This window comes from Erinaceus europaeus, chromosome 15 (genome assembly GCF_950295315.1).
Source record: "Erinaceus europaeus chromosome 15, mEriEur2.1, whole genome shotgun sequence".
Classification (NCBI taxonomy): Eukaryota; Metazoa; Chordata; class Mammalia; order Eulipotyphla; family Erinaceidae; genus Erinaceus; species Erinaceus europaeus.
Window position 1 is genome coordinate 50,765,794 of NC_080176.1, and position 22,044 is coordinate 50,787,837.

The window sequence follows — 22,044 nt, forward strand, 5'->3', positions numbered from 1 at the left end:
TCTTTAGGAATAAGTTCAGCAAACACTCTCATGAGAAGGGAGAGACAGCAGCCAGTGGCATATAGCAATTCTTGACAATAGTCAGGCTCTTTTCGGGGGAGTGAGCTCAGTCCAGCTCCCTGCAATGTCTCCCACGCTCATTGTTCCCATGATTCTTAGCTTCATTTACAGATGGACTTCTCCTTCTCCAGAAAATAATGACTCCTTGTTTGCAATGGAATCATTTTCTTAGCCTACTGAACTACTGCAAGAGACTCTCCTGCCTAAGGTTCCAAAGTCCCAGCTTCAATACCTCACACCACCATAAGCCCTCTGGCTTTAAAACAAACAAACAAACAAACAAACAAACATTGTTTAAATGAAAGAATCTACTAGGCATTATTCTAAATTCTCTGACATCTAGCAAAGGGTCTAACTGCTGCGATAAAGATATCTACTTATTTTAAAGTTTTTTAAAAAAATTGATTTAAAATTGGCTTATGGGGTTGAAAAGTGGTTCACCAGGTTAAGTACATTTTACTATGTGCAAGGGCCCGGGTTCGAGCCCCTGGCTCCTATCTGCAGGAGGGATGCTTCACGAGTGGTCTTTCTCTCCCCTCTATAGTCCCCCCCCCCTCAATTTCTCTTTGTCCTATCTAATAAGAAAGAAAAAAAAGGGGAAAAATAGCTGCTGGGAGTCGTGGATTTGTAATGTCAGCACTGAGCCCCAGGATTGACCCTGGTGGCCAGGAAAAAAAAAATTGGCTTACCAAATTATAAGATTTCTGGAGCACAGTTGCATATACACTTCAGTGCAGCCAGAGTTCCTGTGCCCCTTTACCTCCTCATTTTGCTTCTCCACCCTCCCACCCCATCCTCTGGCAGTCACCAGACTTTTCACAGAATCTAAGAGAGAGTTTGGTTACTGTGTGATTTTTTTTTTTTTTTTTGCTACATTTTAAAATTGTTCCATGCCAAGGTCATTTTTCACTCTATGAACCTTTTGTTAGTTAGACACATTGGGGATGATAAACTGTTTTATTTTGAAACCCAGCAAATCTTTGGCCTTGTATGTTTCCTCTCACTTATGCCTGTCAGCATATCTTATTAAATGCAGCCAGAGGCACCTACTCTCAACACTCTCTCTATATATCGCCTCAACCAGGTTCATTAGGCACATAGTCTATCTTCCAAATCACCTCAGTCAAGTGTCTTATTGCTTTATAATGCAGATGACTATATAGGCTTCAATAATTTTCTTGGCGCTTTTCCTAGGTTAGATATGATGGTCTCCGGTTTACATTCCCAGAGGGTTATAGCAGATGCTGGAAGGCTTCTTGAGACCTAGTTAGAGAATTCATACAAGGCAGCCACCCACATGTTCTTTTGGTCACAGCAAGTCGCAAAGTCATGCTCATTCAAGGAGTGAGGGAAAAATGGCAAAATCATACTGTAAAATGGTGAGAATATGTTGGTTGGGAAGAATTACTGTGAGCATCTTCAGTGGGCACAACAAGGCAAACAGATATATTCAGACACAATTCTTAGAAAGAAACTTTTATCAGAAACCCACATAAGAGTTTACACCAAGAAGAACCGAGTGATCTGGGAATCAGATGTCCCTATACAGGATAGGAGAGCAGGCCTGAGAAATTCCTAGTTCAGTTTGGAGCAGGAGGGTAGAGGGATGTCTCCATATAGGATGTCTTAGGTACTGAGAACTTATTTGATAGTACAAGAAAGGTTTTTTTCAGAATTGTAGAGAAGATCTATTTAATTGTCCAGGAAAGGAATAGAAAACAACTAAGAACGATTAAGCAGATGTTGATTTCAGGAAAAGTGAAAAAGTTCTACAAGAGAGGCTGTGCAGTCATGAGCACCACCTTGCACAAAGGTGAGCAATGGCAACACAATTATCATTTCTAGATCATTAAATAAGGATTTAACTGAAACTATGAAAAGACTAAACTGAAAAGATGGCGAGAGGGAAGTGGTCACGATGAACCTAAAAGCTTCAGGTAGTGGGGTGGAAAGTCAGTGTACTGTCTAAACTTCATACAACAATGTCTAACAGTGTGCCTGTGCTACTTCACAGAACAATGTCTAACAGTGTGCCTGTGCTACTTCATAGAACAATGTCTAACAGTGTGCCTGTGCTACTTCATACAACAATGTCTAACAGTGTGCCTGTGCTACTTCATACAACAATGTCTAACAGTGTGCCTGTGCTACTTCATACAACAATGTCTAACAGTGTGCCTGTGCTACTTCATACAACAATGTCTAACAGTGTGCCTGTGCTACTTAGAAATGAGTGTCTCTGGAAACTGGGTTGGGGTGGGCGGGGAGGGGGGTATGGATGGACCTGTCAATGCCCATGTTCAGCGGGGAAGCAATTACAGAAGCCAGACTCTCCACCTTCTGCATCCCACAGTGACCTTGGGTCCATACTCCCAGAGGGTTAAAGAATAGGAAAGCTATCAGGGGAGGGAAGGGGATACAGAGTTCTGGTGGTGGGAATTGTGTGGAGTTGTAACCCTCTTATCCTATGCTTTTGTCAGTGTTTCCTTTTAATCAATAAATAAATAAATAAAAATAAAATAAGAACAACTGTTTTTTTGGAAGTACATTTCTAATATTCTCGACTATTTACACTGAGTGTAGAATTACTAGGGAAACAATTTAAAAATAGGCTGAGAAAAATTGGCTGTTAGTCAAAGAAAAAAATTATTTCTAGGAGCAATTTCAAGGCAAAACCCCCTGAAAATAATTCAGGATAACGTATAATTAAAAAATCCTAAGACTCTGCGCTGCTCCTCAGTTTTGTGACCTCTGACCCACTGGCCGCCCTTGAGTCCAGGCCAAGGGGCAGGAAGTTGGGGCTGTGCCCCAGAGGCTGCGCTGCTGCAGTGGCCAGTTACCTGGCCCAGATCATTGTGATGGGGGAGCAAGGGGGTGGGTAGGGCCTTCACGCCCCCTGCCCCTGCGCGAGGAGTTTGCGGTCAGCTGGGCAGCAGTTGACATTAGGGGTGCACCAGACGCCAAGTCTACAGCTGCCTCCAAGCTCACTGGCCTCAGCCTCCAGGAAGCCCAGCAGATTCTCAATGTCTCCAAGCTGAACCCCGAGGAGATCCAGAAGAACTATACGCAACTGTTCAAGGTGAACAACAAGTCAGTGGGCAGCTCCTTCTACCTGCAGTCAAAGCTGGTCCCAACAAAGGAGCGCTTGGATGAGGAGCTGAGGATCCAGGCCCAGGAGGACAGAGGGAAAGAACCCAAAACCTGAAGTGGGCTGCTCCTGCCACCACCCTGCCCCCTAATGTTATGCATGTACCACCTAGCTCACTAATAAGTGCCACTCCACCCCCCCCCCCCCCACACACACAATGCTAAGACTCTTTTAGGTGCCAGTCACTAATTGAGGTTTTAAGGCAAAAACAGAAGAAGGTCAATTACAACTCTGAAAGTTTTGTAGTTTGTTAGGACAGGCATGTAAGTAAGCATGTATTTACAACGTTACATGAAAACTGCTAGGGTATAGGCATGAAGAAAGTAACTTGAGACCACACAGGAGAGAGAGAATTCTTATCTGAGAGTGAGTAGAAGATGGCTGTGTAGACAAGTTGAAGTTAGAAATGAATATAGGAGGATAAGTGGACTCAGCTAGCCAACCAGATTGGGAAGAGCATTCTAGGCTGAGAAACTCAACATGAAATCATCCAGTATGTCTGGGGGAGGTTGATAAACTCAGTGTGACTGGGAACAGGATGAAGTGGGGGATGGCCAGAGATGACCCTGGAATGGCAAACTGGGGCAGACCTAGGGGGGGCTTGAGTCAGATGGTAAGACATGACACATCAAATGCACATCTTTGAATGCACACAGAGTCTGGAGAAGTCATCAGAAGATCAAATGCAGGTTGTGAGGTTGGAGATAAGGAGACTCACTAGAAGGCCAGGCCAGGACGTAAAGGCTAGGCAGGAGGGAAGTGTTGAGAAATAGCAAAGAGGCTGATTCACTGACAGGTCATAGTGAGCCATTCTAATTCATAGGATTCAGGGTCTGGGCAGTGGTGTACTTGTTTGAGTGCACAGGGTACTAAGCACAAGGACCTGTGCAAGGATCCAGGTTTGAGCTCCCAGCTACCCACCATGCTTCACAAGCAGTGATGCATGTCTTCAGGTCTCATTCTCTCTCTCCCTCTCTACTTTTCCTTCCTCTTTCGATTTCTGTCTGTCCTGTTGAATAACAAATGGAAAAAATAGCGTATTGCACCAAAATAAAAGACTCTGGGGTGGGTGGGGGGGGGGGAAGAATACAGGTCCAAGAAGGATGACAGAGCACCTAGTGGGGGTTGTATTGTTATATGGAAAACTGAGAAATGTTATGCATGTACAAACTACTGTATTTACTGTTGAGTGTAAAACATTAATTTCTCAATAAAGAAATTAAAAAAAAAAAGAAAAAAGAAAAAATGGCCACCAGGAGCTGTGAATCCTAGTGTTGGCATTGAGTCCTAGAGATAACCCTGGGGGGAAAAATCCGTACAGGATTCAAAGATGGTCACTTTTCATCAGACTCTCTTTTACTTCTCTTTTTCTTCTTTCTTTCCTTCTTTCTTTCTCTCCCTATATGTTTTAAAATACTTTATTAATGATTTAATATTGATTTACAAAATTATGAGATAACAGGGATATAATTAATTTCATACCATTCCCTCCACCAGAGTTCTGGGTCCCCATTCCCTCTGTTGGAAACTGCAGTAGTTTTCCCAAGGTTACAGATATGGGTTGGTTATTATTTCTACAACCATCTATTTCCATGCCTTTTTTGGTAGGTGCTTTGCCACGAACTTGGGGCATAGGGTTGAATACTGTATGGCCCTTGCCATAGAAGAGTTTCTGGTTGGCTAAAAGCACAGAGAACAAATTAATAGGAATTGTAGGAGTTGTACAGGAAAACAGTCTGGAGGAACTCAAAAAGATGTTGAAGAGGAAGATGAACCTAGAGCGGGTGGAACTATTCAAGCTAGGTGGAAGAGAGTTTGAGAAAGGAGTGGTCCTTGGTGACAAATGATGTAAAGAAAGTAGAGTTCAGGTCCTGGAATAGGATGACAGAAGACCTAGTGGGGGTTGTAGTGTTATGTGGAAAACTGAAAAATGTTATGCATGTACAAACTATTCTATTTACTGTCAACTGTAAGACACTAATCCCCCAATAAAGAAATAATAATAAAAAAACAAAGTGAGAGGCCCTCTGGATGAGGCAGTTAGGATGGTGCTGATGATTTCAGGACAGAAGGGAGGGTTATCCGCTAGATGGAATGGGGTGTGGACTAGAGAAGTGGCGAGAATGCTAAGCAGTGAGTACAGTAGGCCAGGGAAATCGCTCACTTTGCCATGAGTGTGAACAAGGCCTGACTGGCCCCCAGCACACTGAGGAAAGTTTCAGTGCAGTGGTCTCTTTCACTCTCCACTATTTCTCTGAATTTGTCTCTATTGGAAAAAAAAAAAAAGAAAAAGAAAGAAAAGAAAATCAAACAAATGAATGCATCTCTTTCAGAAGCTGTTCAGGAAGGGAAGAAGCCTAATCAGTGAGAGGCAGGTTTTACAAAGTTATGATTTTATTTTGATGAGAGAAAGAGAGAGAGGAGGATTGCTCCACCATTTGTGATGCTCTACTTGCTCATGTATTTCATGTTATATCCTTTGGAGGATCAAACCGAGGGCTTCTTGTGTCCTCTGCCACTGAGCCACCTCCCTGGTTCCATAAACATGTATTTGTCAAGGTGGAAAACAAAACAAAACAGGAGGCCAGGTGGTGGCGCACCTGGTTGAGTGAACATGTTGCAGTGCCTAAGAAACCAGGGTCAAGGCCCAGGTCCCCACCTATAGGGGGAAAGCTTTGTGAGGGCTGCAGGTGTCTTTCTGTCTCTCTCCCTCTCTATCTCCCCCTTCTCTTTCGATTTCTGACAGTCTTTATCCTATAAATAAAGATAATAGGAAATTGAAAACAAAACAAAACACCTGAGTTGTTTGTTCTCATCAGAATCAATGATATACCTTGGGAAACACAGTGGGGCCTTGTGCTAAGAAATTAAGAATTTGAACACAACAGTGTACAAACTTACACTAGTGAGCGGAATTTTTAGGAACAGGGCCCTGTCTGAACATGGCAGGGGAGCAGGTGGGTGTCAAAGGAATAAACTAGACTTCAGTATCTGGCTGTGAGTTGATGTGTGAAGTTGGTTTGGAGCATGCCTAGTACACTCATTCAGAGTTAAGCAGCAATAACAAAGAGCCCTAGACGTTCAGGAACAAGCAGAAATGTCATGGATCATTATTAGTTAAGATCAGGCATCAATGTTGGATGAGCAATGGGGAAAGTCCATGGAGAAAGAAGGTCTCAAGGGAGGGTGAAGAGGCTAGTATGAGGGGGCTTTGAAATCATGTCAGGAAGAGAGAGAGAGAGAGAGAGAGACCTTATATTGATGCCTTGTAGACATCAATGCTAAGAGCGATAGCGCATTATCTTTCTGTGCGGAATATTAGAGGCACAGAGAGGCAATGTCCAAACGTTAGCATTTGTGTCTTTTTATTTATTATTGGATAGAGACGGAGGAAGGTAGAGAGGGAAAGTCTGAGAGACACCTGCAACCTTGCTTCACCACTCATAAAGCTTTCCCCTGCAGGTGGGGACCGGGGCTAGGGCTTGAATCTGGGCCCTTAGGCATGTAATGCGTGCACTTTACCAGGTACACCACTGCCTGGCTCCAGTATTGGAATTTGGTCGTAACTTGCGATGGAGAGAGCTGCGACTTCTTACTGGGAACGAAGGGGGTCGCCCGTGAGCAGCGAGGCGAGCGGCAGGCGGCGACAGAGCGGGGCCGCCGGGGCTTCTGCAGGGCCTAGGCGGGCAGGCTGCAAAGCTTCCCTCCAAGGCCCTAGGTCACCAGCAGGTCTCCGGCTTTCTGAAGGGACCTCTGCAAGTCGGCGACCTCGCAGGAAGCGCCCTCCGCGGCCCCACAATGTTCACTAGAGCTTTCGGAGCCCTAACTGGTCTACAGGTCCCGGTCCAACACGCACAGGGAGGCCCGGTTCCCTATTGGGGTCATGGACTGGAGTCCTGCAGCCGCCTCCCCGGCCCCTTTCCCCCCCCCCCACCCCGCCCCTAACCAGGTCCTGGGTGTCTCTCTGCAGAGCTGACTGGATTCTCCCGCTAACCCTTCCTCTTCTTAGCTTCCTTCTCCCTAAGAGCTACCTCCCCCTGAAATCTGGTCTTGGGCTCCCACTTGCCCCCCGGAGCCCCCTCGCTCGCTTCCGGGCGCCCACCGAGCCTTTCGGAAGGTGATTAGCAGGACCCGGCCGCCGCCGTGTGCACGTGGAGAGGGTCCAACCTCCTCCTCCCGCTCCCCCCATAGGGAAGAAACCAGTGGTCGACTCTGCACCCATGCCCCGCCCCCTTCTATTAACATTCCCCCCCTCAGTTTTTGGCTCTCTGGGGGGTGTAGCTACCCGGGGGCGCCGGGTGTCTGAGGGCGCACGTGCAGCCCCAGCCCGCCCGGCCGCCCGGGGTCCCGATTTGGTGCAGAGCTGCGGCTGCAGCTCGAGCCGTCCCCGCACCCCCCTTAGCGTTCCGGGCTACGGGTCGCGCCTGTGGGGGCCCAGGCCGGCGCTGGGGGCGGAGGGGGACCGTAGGAGGGGAGGAGCGGGAGGAGGAGGAGGGGAAGAAAGGGGCCCGCCCCGCCCCTCTTCTCCCCCTCCCGCGGCCGGAGCCCGGGCTGCAGCCGGCGAGCTGGAGCCTGGAGCCCGGAGCCCACGAGCAGCGGCCTCTCCCGCTCGTGCGACCCCTGCGGCCCCGCCGATCCCGGGGCCCGCGCCCCCCGCGGCAGGGATGCATCATGGCCACACTGGCCTGCCGGGTGCAGTTCTTGGACGACACGGACCCTTTCAACAGCACCAACTTCCCGGAGCCCAGCCGCCCGCCGCTCTTCACCTTCCGCGAGGACCTCGCGCTCGGCACCCAGCTGGCCGGGGTCCACCGGCTGCTGCGGGCGCCGCACAAGGTACAGCCGGGGCTCCGGACCCCAGCCGGGGCTGGGGGGGGCGCCTTGGGGCGGCCGACCCCTCCCGTGTAGGCGGAGGGGCTCCAGGCCCCCGCCGTCCGCCGGGGGTGGGCGCTCCGGACTGGAGACCTGGGCAGCGCTGCGCTTCAGCCAGGAACCTAGGGCGGGCGGGGCCGAGCAGGTGCCGCGCTGGCCTGAGGCGGGATGGAGAAGGCTCTGGGCGCCGCTAGCTCAGCGGGGTGGGCGGGGTGCGGCTCCCTCCGCGGTCCTGGCGGACCCCCAGCACAGTGGAACTCAGCCCCCCTGGGATCACAGTCCCTAGTGACGCCAGGGACGACCCCCTGCCCCCCCCCCCCCCCGCCTCCAGGCTTCTGGGGCCGCTGCGGGCGACCGCGCGACCTCCGCGCAAAAGCTGCCTGGGGAGCGCTCTCCCTCCTCCCGCGGGGTGGCCCCCTTCCTGGGGGGAGTAGCAGGTGGCCTCGAGAAGCTTAGGAGATCAGTAGCTGGGGGAGGAGGGGCTGGGGGGGAGGAGGGGCTGGGGGCGCGGAGGGGCGGCGCACACACAAAGCGGGATCCTCCCAGAAGCCCCAAGAGTGTCCCCTGGGAAGAATGGCCTCCCAGCCCACCCAATAGAGTTTTTTTTTTCCCTTTTCGGAAGGACAGACATCTCTCAGTGGCTGTTGCATTAAAAGCCACTTAGTTACCCAGAAGAATCCTTCCTCCTACTTATATAGATTAATTGCATCTTGATTAACTTCCTTGTGCAGTCGGTGTTCAGCTTAATATCAAAACTGGGAGATGATTCATTTTTTGAGGATCAATATTATAACGTATATGGAAGAGAGAAACCTTGATACCAGAGAGAACAAAATCTAAGCAATTCTTTAATGTATGCTGTTCATCAGCCTTGGAAGTGGGCGGGGGTGGGTGCAGGGTGGGGGGTGGCGGTTGTGTGGAAACAGGTGAATCTAGGCAGTGGTGTTTTCCTCTTTCTGTTTGTACCATTAATATATCGTTGCCCCCCCTAATTAGCAACTCTTTTTTGGGAATGAGGAATAGGACAACCCCCTCCCCTAAGAACTGAGACAGTCCCTGTAGAGGGGAGTCTTTGGCTATAAAAGCAGATTGGACCGGACAAGGGAGGAACAGATGATGTATTGTGGATTCAGCTTATCAGAATCAATTCTGTAAATTACTTGGTTCTTTTCAATCAGTGGTTTCACTAAAAAGTTTCTCAGAGGGCTTCTTCAGCATCTTGTTTGCCCCTCATCATGGTCTGTAATTACAGTGATCTTTTGTTGAAATTGCAGAAGACTTGTAATTGTGGCCCTATGACCTTGAAGTGGATTTCAGACTCTATACAAGGGGTTGACCTTTCAAGCTGCATATTGAAGCACATTTTTATGTGTTCATGGAATAGTCCAGTAGTCTTGATTCAGTGTTCCTGGTCTGGTAGGAGGAAAACCTTGATGCTACAACATTGCACACACACATACACCCTTCGCTTAACTAGAAGCCATAGGACAATGGCAGTAACTCTGGCTCACAGGACTCCCTGAGTGTGCTGCTGTGGAATAAACAGAGTTAGATAACCCACAGAAACCCTGGCCCCTTTTTCTTGAGGGACACCCACCTTGGCCTCAGAGTGTGTAGGTTAGAGATCTTTGCATTATAATCACACACTGGCTTTGTTTTCCCTATCTAGAGCTCATGAAAGGGTTGATTCTATTGATTATGATGCTAATCATAATTCAAGGCATCTATATACCTAGGTGCATTTGAAACTGCTGGTTGATTTCTAGCAGGGGACCTCAGAAATGGAGATTCATCTGTGATAGGAAGATCAAGTGAGACTTGAGCACTTGACATGTAGTTTTGAGCTCCACTAGGGATGTCAGTTCAGGATCTCAATAGTATATGCCTCTGTAAAATGGAGACACCACCCCTGTTTTACAGATGTAGAAGGAGAGAGCTGTCAAGTAAGCTGGTTTCTTTGCTGGGAACGAGAAGCAGAGATTTCAACCAGGCCTGTTATGACTGTCGAGCCCAGTGCTTTTCTGCTGCCTGAACCCGCTGTGTGGATGTGGGTAGAAGCCACACTTCCTAGGGGCACCCCTTCCTTTAAGGAAGGAATTTACCTGTCCTTCTGCCTTTGTATGCCAGAAACTTTTTGGCCTGGGGTGAATGTTAGGTGCTTGAGTAAGAGCCTTGAGGCAGAATTCCTGACTAGGCAGAGTTCAGAACTAGAAGTGGGAACATAGTTACCAAGCCTGCTATGAAATTAGCTGATGTGAGGGAGAGGCAAGGTCCCTGGCTTAGGTAAGGCTTCCAGGGCCACAAGGAATGCTTTTCTTCCCAGGTCCCATTGAACTGGGCCTTGGAAAGAGGAGGCACTTCTGAGGGGGGCCATATTCTGCACAGTGGAGGGTGGGAGGGAAGTGTATCTATGGAACACGTGCTGTATGTGCTCAGTGACTGCACATTCAAGTCCGGAGGTAGTGATTTTTGCTTGAAGTACATCAAATATGCAGAAAAGTGTGCAGGGCAAAAGTGAGCAGTTGGATGATTTTTGTTAAGTGAACACACCTGCAGAATTAGCTGCTAGGAGGCCCCCTGCAGAGGGTTCTAATTTGTGAAGTTTCCTCAGGGATTCACTTATGCTCTGCTTAGAGCCCAAATAAAACATAAGTCTATGCACTTCTCCTTTTTAAAAATTTATTTATTGGAGAATTAATGTTTTATATTCAACAGTAAATACAACAGTTTGTATATGCATAGCATTTCCCAGTTTCCCATATAACAATACAACTCCCACTAGGTCCTCTGTCATCCTATTTGGACCTGTATTCTCTCCCCCACCTACCCCAGAGTCTTTTACTTTGGTGCAATACACCAACTCCAGTTCAGGTTCTACTTTTGTTTGCTCTTCTGATCTTGTTTTTCAACCTCTGCCTGAGAGTGAGATCATCCCGTATTCATCCTTCTGTTTCTGACTTATTTCACTTAACATGAATTTTACAAGGTCCATCCGAGATGGGCTGAAAACAGTGAAGTCACCATTTTTAATAGCTGAGTAGTATTCCATTGTGTATATATACCACAACTTGCGCAGTCATTCACCTGTTGTTGGACAGGTGGGTTGCTTCCAGGTTTTGGCTATTACAAATTGTGCTGCTAAGAACATATGTGTACACAGATCTTTTTGGATGGGTGTGTTGTGTTCCTTAGGATATATCCCCAGGAGAGGAATTGCAGGATCATAGGGTAGGTCTATGCCCCTCTTCTGGACCTAATGGTGTATTAATTTAACTGATGTCTGCTAACACCTCTAGAAAGTAGTTATTAATTTAACTAAACCATTGTCTTGAACAAAAGCACTTCAGAAAGCTAGATATGGTAGCTCAGAGAGGGTGACAAGATAAGTGATTAGTGATAATAATAATAATAAAAAAAGTGGTAACAGGTGTTATATCCCTATTGAGCAGATGTACATTTTAGTGGTTACATTTTCTCTGGGCTAGGTAGGCCTTTTGCTTTCCAATGCACAAATTGATGTTTGTTGTTCACTTACTGTTTTTCTTTTAAAGAGATATTTAAACTGGAGTACTGCTCAACTCTGGTTTATAGTGGTGCTGGAGATTGAACCTGGGACTTCTGGGGCCTCAGGCATGACAGTCTTGCATAAAACTTGGTGCTATTTCCCTAACTCAAAGTTTGTTTATTTATTTATTCTTGTCATTAGGGATTTTCTGCTCTGGGCCAGCTTTTTTTCCCCTCTCTTTTTAAATCATTATTTATTATTGGATAGAGATAGAGAGGGGTTGAGAGGGGAGGGGGAGACAGAGAAGGAAAGAGACAGAGAGACACCTACAGTCCTGCTTTGCCACTCATGAAACTTTCCCTCTACAGGTGGGGAATTAGGGTTTTGAACCCAGGTCTTTGCTCACTGTAATGTGTATGCTTAACTATTGCCTGGCTCCCAGCCCTCCCCCCTTCTTTGCCAGAAAGAAAGAGGGAGAGAGGTAAGACAGCACAATACCAAAGTTTCTCCTAGTGCTGTGGGGACCAGGTTTAAGCCTGGTCATTTTCATTACAAATCCGGACACCATGTCACGTGAGTTATATTGCTAGCCCTATTGATTTATTTTTAAGAAGATTTATTTATTTTATGATATATATATATATATATATATATATATAGAGAGAGAGAGAGAGAGAGAGAGAGAGAGAAAGAGAGAGAGAGAAAGAGACCATATTATCACTGTCATGTGTGGGCAGGGGAATCAAACCTGTGACTTGCTGCACGTAAGGAATGCACTCTGCCTGCTGAGCTACCAGCCACCTTCCCAGTTCCTGGTTTAAATACTTTTTTTCCCCTTTCTGTGGAACCATGTCTTCATGCATATGCAATTTCACTGCTTCAGATCACTTTTTTCATTCAAATAGACACAGAGAAGGAGAGCTGTCATGGTGCTGGAGCTTTCGGTGTGGTGCCTTTAAAAAAATTTTGTTTATTTATTTTCCTTTTTGTTGCCCTTGTTTTTATCATTGTTGTGGTTATTATTATTGTTGTTATTGATGTATTTATTGCCGGATAGGACAGAGAGAAATGGAAAGAGGCAGAGAAGACAGAGAGGGGGAGAGAAAGATAAGACACCTGCAGACCTGCTTCACTGCTTGTGAAGCGACCCCCCTGCAGGTGGGGAGCCAGAGGCTTGAACTGGGATCCTTATGCTATTCCTTGCACTTTGCACCATGTGTGCTTAGCCTGCTGCACTACCACCTGACCCCATAATTGAAGTCATAGTGGAGATGCCGGGGATCGAACCCGGGGCCTCATACATGCAAAGAATACGTTCTACCACTGAGCTACATCCTCCTGTGTGGTGCCTTTAACCTGGATCATACATATGGCAGACAGGTGCCCTAACCAGTGAAATATCTCTTCAGCCCTGGCTTAGTCATCTAAAAGAAAAATTGCAATTATTGGACTTGTAATTTGGGAAAAACAAATGCATCAAAGATTAAATAAAATTAGTAAATCATGGGCCTTCCAAAATTTAAATGTATTTGGATTGATGCTAGAGGTTAAGGCTATAAGGACTCTTGATTCCCATTTGATAGCAAAGCTGGAGTTGTAGAGTGGTTTAGCCTAGTGCTAACTGTCTTGCATGTCAAAACAGTAATGGGACATAGTAATCTAATGCAGGAAATGTCTCCTGTCTGCTGTGGACTAGGCAGAATGAACTAATAGCAGCTGCTATGTCCTAGGTACTTCCCTGAGGCACTGTCTGAGATTTACCTCATCTTCCCAAGCTCATGGCCACACACAATCAGGTGCTGGGACTGTTGAACCTCCTAACAGGAAGACCCAGAGCAGAAGGAAAGCACCTGGTTATGTGAGCGGGCAGTTCCTTTCAGGCAGGCATCTGGTGGTTCAGAGTCCATCCTCTTATTCCACCCTCTCCTTTGGATTCGTATTGATGATGTCATGTCCATTCCTCTCTCCTCTCTCACAGCCTTTCTGGTTGTGGTTGGCCTGCCAGTTCCTGGGAGGCTAAGAGTCTTGGTTCTTCAAATGCAGGCGAGGCACTACCTAGACTCTTAGATATGTGCTCTCGGGCCTCCCCAGACCTGAGTCGGTTTGTGCCTTGGTGACTCCCGTGCACGCTAGTCTCAGTGCTCAGTGTGTGTGTGGATTTTCATCATCTCCCCTGATATTTCCTTGAGGATGAAGACCCGGCTGAGCTGTTCTCCAGTTTCCCTGGGAAGCTGAGTGGTGCTAAGACAGAGCATGCACTGAGTTGATTGATAGATGTTAGTTTGAGAACACAAATCCACTGGTATTACTGCTTTAATGAATTTTCACCTTAATCCTCTTAGGGGACACATCTGTTTGCTACATTACATTAAGATTTTTAAAAGATGAGATCATTAGTAAAGTTGGCAAGTATGTTGTACCACACAGTATCTTAGGATAACACTGTGTGAGTGGCAAAGAGCGTCACCATGCCAGCTGAGTTGAATCTGACTCTGCCATAATTAGCTCAGTTGGTTGGAGTTATGCTATTGAGATCAGGATCATGGGATTGAACCCTTTATGGGTCAGTTGGCTTTGCTTCATGCATGGTCGCCAGTTGCATGGGTAACCCAGCCAGACGTCCAGCAGGTGCTGTCATGGCTCCTTACAAAGATTTGGAGTGGGATGGACTTGGTAGAAATCATTGGTGGGGGAGAGAGGGGACGTGCCAATGGCTCTGTACTGCAGGCCTCCACCGGTGACTTCATTTATCCTTATGACTCTAGCAGGCAGACAGGTAACCCAGTTCACCAAAGGGGAAACTGAGGCCCTTAGAAGCTCAGCAGTTTATGTAAGCCCACACTTGAATTTAAGTCAAGGATCCAGGATTTATTATTTTCTTTGTTTTTTTATGTCTAGTTAAATCAACAAAATAAAATATTATTTAAAAATATTGAGTTCTGGGAGTTGGGCAGTAGCGCAGCAGGTTAAGTACACATGGCGCGAAGCGGAAGGACTGGCGTAAGGATCCCAGTTCAAGTCCCCAGCTCCCCACCTGCAGGGGAGTCGCTTCACAGGCAGTGAAGCAGGTCTGCAGGTGTCTTATCTTTCTCCCCCTCTCTCTGTCTCCCCATCTCTCTCAATTTCTCCCTGTCCTATCCAATGACAGCACCACCACCAACAATAATAATAACCACAACAATGTTAAAACAACAAGGGCAACAAAAGGGGAAAAAATGGTCTCCAGGAGCAGTGGATTTGTGGTGCAGGCACCGAGCCCTGGCAATAATCCTGGAGGCAAAAAAAAAAAATTGAGTTCTGAAGCTCAGGAGGTGACCCAGTGAATAAAGCATTGGATTCTTACACATGAGGTCCTGAGTTTAATCCCTGGCATCACATGTGCCAGAGAGATATTCTGGTTCTCTCTTTCTCAATAATAATAGTAATAATAATAATAATATTTGATTTATTATTTTCTTTTATTTTTGTCTATTTATTCAATAGACACAGCCAGAAATCAAGAGGGTGATAGAGAGGAAGAGAGACAGAGAGATACCTGCTACTTGCTTCATCGCTCGCAAAGCTTTCCCCCTGCAGGTGGGAATGTGGGACTCAGACCTGGGTCCTTGCACATTGTAACGTGCTCTCAACCAGGTGCATTACCACCTGGTCCCAGGATTTATTATTATTACTATTTTTGAGGCATTTTTATTATCTTTATTCATTGTATAGATACATCCAGAAATTGAGAGGGAAGGGAGAGATAGAGAGGGAGAGAGACAGAGAGACACCTGCAGCCCTGCTTCACCACTTGCAAAGCTTTCCCATTTCAGGTGGGGATCAAGGGCTTGAACCTGGGTCCTTGCACGTTGTAACGTGTACTCAATCAGGTATGCCACCACCTGGCTATTATTATTATTATCATTAATATTATCCAGAGCAGCTGTGGCTTATGGTGGTTTGGGGGGTTGAACCTGGGGCTTTGGAGCCTCAGGCATGAGAGTCTCTTTGTATAACCATTATGCTGCCTACCCCTTCCAAGGGTCCAGGATTTAAGATCAAGTTATTTATTTATTTTTATTAACTCCAAAGTCTGGCCAAGCCTGCCCCATTATTAGCAAAGCAGCGGAGCACATGCTTTCTGTGTAAGGGGAGGAGTGTGGGGGATGAGAGCGGTGGGGGAGGGGACTGTGACTTCAGTGGCTGGCCCTGGAAAGTCCATCCAGTGCTGAAGATCTGGGAGTCTGGTGCCTTTTGTCCTCAGAGTCCAACCTGCATCCTTCTGGAAAACAACAGGGCTGCCTATGCCCGCCCCCTTTGAACTCTGAAATGGGAGTTCTTAAGGTGGCAGATTTCAAACTGATTAACATGCTGAGGCCAACTCGGGGACACCCCTCCCCCAGCCTCTATTCTTCACTGTGCTCTGTCTCCACAGAGGAAACTTTTGAACACTGAGGAACTTCTGCCCCCCCTCCCACAGAAGATAGTCACCCTCCCCTGCCCTCACCCAGCACCCCCTCACTTCATTTCTAGTTGATGGTCCCCTATGCCCATAGCTGGCTCAGCAGTTCCCCTGGCTAGAGCCTGGTTTTCTCATCAGTGTAGCTGGTTCCACTGTGCTGGGACGGTTTCAAGAAGTTAGTCAGCAAGTGATCATGTACAGACAACCAGACTGTTTTTGTGTGTGTGTTTTTTTTTTTAAGAGCTTGTTTTATTTTTAAAATATTTCCCTTTAATTATTTATTAGATAGAGATAAAGAAAAATTGAGAGGGAAGGAGGAGATAGAGAGGGAGAGAGACAGAGACATACCTGTAGCTCTGCTTCACCACTTGCAAAGCTTTCCCCCCCTGCAGGTGGGGACCAGAGGCTTGCATCCGGGTCCTTGCACACTGTAATGTGAGTGCTTAATTAGGTGCCCTACCTCTGGCCCCACTTTGCTTTATTTTGAAGCTGTTTTAATGAGAAGTGTTTCTGGACTAGTTCTGAAGTAAGTGAGAAACAATGGGAGAGGCTAGGTGACAGTAAATCCTAAACCCCCACCACAGGGTCCAACCAGCCAAATTCAGGTTGTAGGGAATTATAGTTTCTCCGGCAGATAAACTGAAGATGGAAGGAAACTGTAGATTAAAAGAGTTGAGGGGCTATGGGACAGCTCACTCAGTAGAGTATGTGCCATGATAGATATTCAGTTGATGGGACTGGGCGGTGGCTCGTCTGGTTAAGTGCACACATTACCAAGCACAAGGACCTGGGTTCGAGCCCCTGCTCCCCACTTGCAGGGAGGACACCTCACAAGCAGTGAAGCAGGTGTGCAGGCGTCTATCTTTCTTTCTCCTTTTCCCTCTCTATCTCTCCCTCCACTCTCAATTTCTCTCTGTTCTATCAAAAGGAAAATAGAAAGAAAAGAGGGAAGAAAAAAAAAGGAAAAAATGACCACCAGGAATTGCTGGCAGTGCTGGCACTGAGCCCCAACAATAACCATGGTGGCATTAAAAATAAGTAAATAAATAAAATAAAAGAGATACTTGGTTGATCTAATTACAAATTTTTTTATTATCTTTATTTATTATATAGAGATAGCCAGAAATCGAGAGGAATAAAGAGATAGGGAAAGAGACAGACACTACAGCCCTACTTCACCACCTGCAAAGCTTTGCTCCTGCAGGTGGGGACCAGGGCTTATGCACTCAACCAGGTGTGCCACCACTCAACCCCTTAAAAATATTTTTATTTCATTTATTTAGGATAGAGACAGAGAGGAATTGAGGGAGGAGGCGGAGGAAAAGGTAGAGAGGGAAAGAGTGATACTTGCAGCATTACTTCACCCAGGGGACCAGGGGCTTGACCATGGATCTTTGTACATTATAGCATGTGTGCTGTACCAGGGGCACCACTGCCCACCCACCTTGCAATTACATTTTTTTGTCCCTAAACAGGAGTGTTAATAAGCCTATAAAGTGAATGTGACCAGCACGAAGACACAAAGGTGGTTGGAACCTATGACATGCTTGTTTGGTCACCCCAGAGCCTTGCTTGAGACAGTCAGTGGACAGCAGTAACGTCAGAGTCTACATGAGGATATAAGTTGATTTTATACCTTGGAACTCTGACAATTATGGGCAACATTTGATTTCTAAGGACAGAGGAACCCATTTATGGTTAGCTACAGGCGAAGAGAAAGGCTTTAACATTAAAACACTTAAGTTATCATGCATTATATATATATATATATATATATATATATATATATATATCTGTACTTTATTTTTTAACTTCTTTTTTTTTATTTTCTTAACTTTTACCAGAGCATTGCTCAGCTCTGCCTTTTAGTTGGTTCCAGAAACTGAACCTGGATCCTCTGAACTGTAGGCATGAAAGTCTTTTTTTTTTTAAGCATAACCTTTCTGTTATTCAGTCACCAGAAATTTTATTTCTTTTTTAAATTTTATTTATTTAAAATATTATGTATTTATTGGATAGAGACAGAGAGAGAAATTGAAAGGGGAAGGGAGATAGAGAGGGAAAGAGATATATAGAGAGAGACATCTGCAGCCCTGCTTCATGAACTACCCGTGAAGTTTTCACCCTGTAGTGAAAACTTCAGAGCACTTGAATTCAGGTCCTTGTGCACTGTAATGTGTGTGCTTAATCAGGTGTGCCACTACCTAGCTCTTCTATTTTTATTTTTAGAGCAGCAATGCCTCCAATAGATTCTACAGGATTTCTGCTTATAATTTGGGAACGTAAGTCTTTTTCACCAGTTAGTTTTATAACCTTGCAAGTAAAATGTTGAGTTCCAAGAAAAAAAAGTTTGAAACTTAGCATTAGAAAAAAGTCTCAAAACTGTTGAACATGTTGAGGAAGGGAAAATTTTGAAACAGTGCTATCGGGTTTGGTGAAAAGGTCACCTCCTAAGATGTTTTTAGTATCCTGGGATAGGAGAATACTCAAAAGACTGTCGTTGTTGATTAAGCTAGTCTGACTCTTGATGCCCTGCGTTTAGGGCAGGGCACAAAGTGCCAAACGTATAGCCAGAGTGCATGGGAGAAACCAAAGATTTTTCTGAGGGTCTCAAGAACGGAAGATAACTGGAGTGTTTGCTTTGCTGACTGGTTTATTGTATTCCAAGGGTAGCAAATGAATTGTGGGGCAAATGTAGAACAGAGGGGAAGTGAACAATGTTTCTGTGGAGGGGCAGAAAAGGAGCAGGATTCCTCTGATTAACTCAGGGTCACAAGAAGGTGGAACTGTAACCATCCACCACTGTGATTGCTGAGCACTGGCCACTGTCCTAACTAGAGACTTTTTTTTTTTTTTGCCTCCAGGCTTATCACTGAGGTTTGGTGCCTGCACTGTGAATCTACTGCTCTTGGAGGCTATTTTGTTGTCCTTGCAGTTGCCCTTATTGTTATTGTTGCCATTGCTATTGTTGGACAGGACAGAGAGAAATTGAGAGAGGAGGAAAGGACAGAGAGGGGGAGAGAAAGACAGACAGTTGAAAATATGCTTCACTGCCTCAGTTGTTGTTATTGATGTCCTCTCTTGATTTCTTTCTGTTCTATCCAACAACGACAACAGCAATAACAACAACAGTAATAACAACAATAAACAACAAGGGCAACAAAAAGGGAAAAAATAGCCTCCAAGAGCAGTAGATATATAGTACAGGCACCAAATTCCAGTGATGACCCTGAGGCAAAAAAGAAAAAAGGTGGGGGGTGGCGGTAGCACAGCGGGTTAAGTGCACGTGGCATGAATCACAAGGATCGGCATAAGGATCCTGGTTCAAGCCCCAGGTTCCCCACCTGCAGGGGAGTCTTGTGAAGCGACCCATGACTTCTTTATCTGGTCCTCTGTTGATGAGCATTGCTATTGCTTCCACTCCTTGGCAATGCTGAATATAGCAGCTGTGAGCATAGGGGTGTATACGTCCCTTTGAATTAGTGATTTCATGACCTTTGGATATATGCCTAGGAGTGGCATTGCAGGATCATATGGCATTTTTGTTTTTATTTGTTTTAGTACTCTCCTTAGTGTTTTCCAAAGAGGCTGCACCAGTATGTATTCCCACTAGCAGTGTCACAGTCCCGTTCTCTCCAAATCCCCACCAGCTCTTTGTTGCCCTCTCCTCCTTAACGATGATCACTCTAGGCTTGATGCTCTGCCCTCTCATATCTCATGAGGATTTGAATGTGTGGTGGTTACAGGCTTTGAGGTGACAGGTTTAGGCAATGTTTAGCTCTTCTGTTTTTTTTCATGAAATGTAATCCAAATTTAATATTATGAGCTGTATCCCAAAAACCTAGCTTTCCACACTCTTGAGCAACTATGAAGAGATTGTCTGTGGTCCTCTCATTTCATCACTCAGGCTGCTTGTGGTTCTACAGCACAGAAGCTGGTCCCCTTGAGGGTGGCCTACAGAAGACTGGAGATGGGTGGTGACTGAATCACAGGACTGGGCAGGGCTTGGAGCATAGTCTTCAAGGCTGCCCCAACACACATTGTGTCTCCACATTTGGCCCATTTTGGAACTTTATTTGTTAGAACTTACTCTTTTTATTTTTTTAATTTTTATTTATTTTTCCTTTCCTTTCTTTCTGTTTATTTTAAATATTTTTTTTTTTTTTTGCCTTCAGAGTTATTGCTGGGGCTTGGTGCCTGCACTATGAATCCATTGTTCCTGGTGGTCATCTTTTTAAACTTTTTGGACATAACAAAGAGAAATGGAGAGAGGAGGGGAAGACAGAGAGGAGGAGAGAAAGATAGACACCTGCACACCTGCTTCACTACTTGTGAAGCGACCCCACTGCAGGTGGGGAGCTGTGGGCTTAAACTAGGATCCATCATCGAGTCCTTGAGCTTCACACTATGTGTACTTAACCCAGTGCACCACTGCCTGTATCCCCTTAAAATATTTTATTTATTATTAGATAGAGACAGAGAGAAATTGAGAGGGAAGGGGAAGAGACAGGCCTGCTTCACCACTCATGAGGCTTTCCCCCTGCGGGTGGGGACCAGGAGCTTGAACCCAGGTCCGTGCACACTGTAATGTGTGTGTCTAATAAGATACTGCTGTTGGGTTAAAAAGATTGACTTAGTGGGCTGGGTGGTAGCGCAGCAGGTTAAGCGCACATCGCACAAAGCTCAAGGACTAGCATAAGAATTCTGGTTTAAGGACCCGGCTCCCCACCTGCAGGGGAGTCGCTTCACAGGCGGTGAAGCAGGTCTGCAGGTGTCTGTCTTTCTCTCCCCTCTCTGTCTTCCCCTCCTCTCTCCATTTCTCTGCCCTATCCAACAACGACAACAGCAATAACAACAATAAAGGCTACAAAATGGGAAAAATGGCCTCCAGGATGAGTGGATATATACTGCAGGCACGGAGCTCCAGTGATAACTCTGGAGACAAAAAAAAAAAAAGGATTGATTCATAAGGGAGAGAAAAGGAGAGAACTAGAGCATCACTCTGGCACACTTGATGTCAGGAATTGAGCTCAAGCTCTTATGCTTTTAAGTCCAATGCATTATCTATTACACCACCTCTTGTGTTACAGAGCATGTCCCAGACTTGTTCCTGTTTTTAAAAACTAGTTATTTACAAGATTACAAGAGAATATGGGTATAGTTTTATTTATTTATTTATTTTTTTCTTTGGATTTTTTTTTTTTGATAGGACAGATAGAAATTGAGAAGGAAGAGGAAGATAGAGAAGAGAGAGAAAGACAGACACCTGCAGACCTGCTTCACTGCTTGTGAAGCGAACCCCCTGCAGGTGGGGAGCTAGGGGTTTGAACCAGGATCCTTGAGTGAGTCCTTGCTCTTCATACTATGTGTGCTTAACTGGTTGTGCCACTGCCTGTCCCCTAAGGGTATAGTTCTACACTATTCCTACCACCAAAGTCCTGTGTCCCTTGTTACCATTTGATTTTAAATGTTGTACCGGGGATTGAAACCACAGTCTCTTGCATCTGTGGCTCTAATGCTCCACTACCCAATTTTAATTTGATTTTTTTTTTAATGAAATAGAGACCAAAACACCACATTTCATGAAGTTTTATGTGTTTTTATTCTCTCATGTAGTGCTGGGTTCTTTTCTTTTTTCTCTTCTGTTCCTTTTATTTTCTTTCTTTTTCCTTTATTTCTCTTTCTTTCTCACCTCGATCTGAAACATGTGGTGCTGGGTTCAATAAGGCACTTGCTTTGCGACCAGATCATCTTCCTAGTTCCTGTTCCTAATTTTTACTTGGAGAGCTGTGTCGTTAAATCTCCACAGATGGGGATGGAGGGGGACCTGAGCAGTGAGGCAATTGGTGCCCAATAGGGTGACTAAGCCAGAAGAGGCACGTGTGACCTGAGACCTGGGAGTATGCCTGGAGGGTGTCGCTGTGGGCACCAGACCAGTTTCTCTTTCCCATGGGGGCAGAAAAAAGATAAGTTCGGGCAATAGCGCAGCGGGTTAAGCGCATGTGGCACAAAGCACAA

General features: G+C 45.8%; 1 protein-coding gene, 1 non-coding gene and 1 pseudogene across 16 annotated transcripts in view; 2 read left to right on the forward strand and 1 right to left on the reverse strand.

The window, feature by feature from the left end:
• Positions 1-1,800: 1,800 nt before the first annotated feature.
• Positions 1,801-3,265, forward strand: LOC103124678 (mitochondrial import inner membrane translocase subunit TIM16-like; annotated as a pseudogene).
• A 4,402-nt stretch (positions 3,266-7,667) lies between these two features.
• FHOD3 (formin homology 2 domain containing 3) overlaps positions 7,668-22,044 on the forward strand; it is a 588,579-nt gene continuing 574,202 nt past the window's right edge. For 3 of the 15 annotated variants that reach the window (XM_060173743.1, XM_060173745.1, XM_060173746.1), the window contains exon 1: positions 7,670-8,044. In XM_060173743.1, the coding sequence (XP_060029726.1) occupies positions 7,880-8,044 (165 nt within the window). In that variant the 5' untranslated portion in view covers positions 7,670-7,879. Of the gene's footprint in view, positions 8,045-22,044 lie in introns of all 15 variants that reach the window. The other 12 variants (XM_060173742.1, XM_060173754.1, XM_060173748.1 and 9 more) reach the window with 8 other exon arrangements.
• On the reverse strand, positions 12,852-12,924 carry TRNAA-UGC (transfer RNA alanine (anticodon UGC)). The gene has a single exon. It is a non-coding gene; the product is annotated as a tRNA-Ala (tRNA).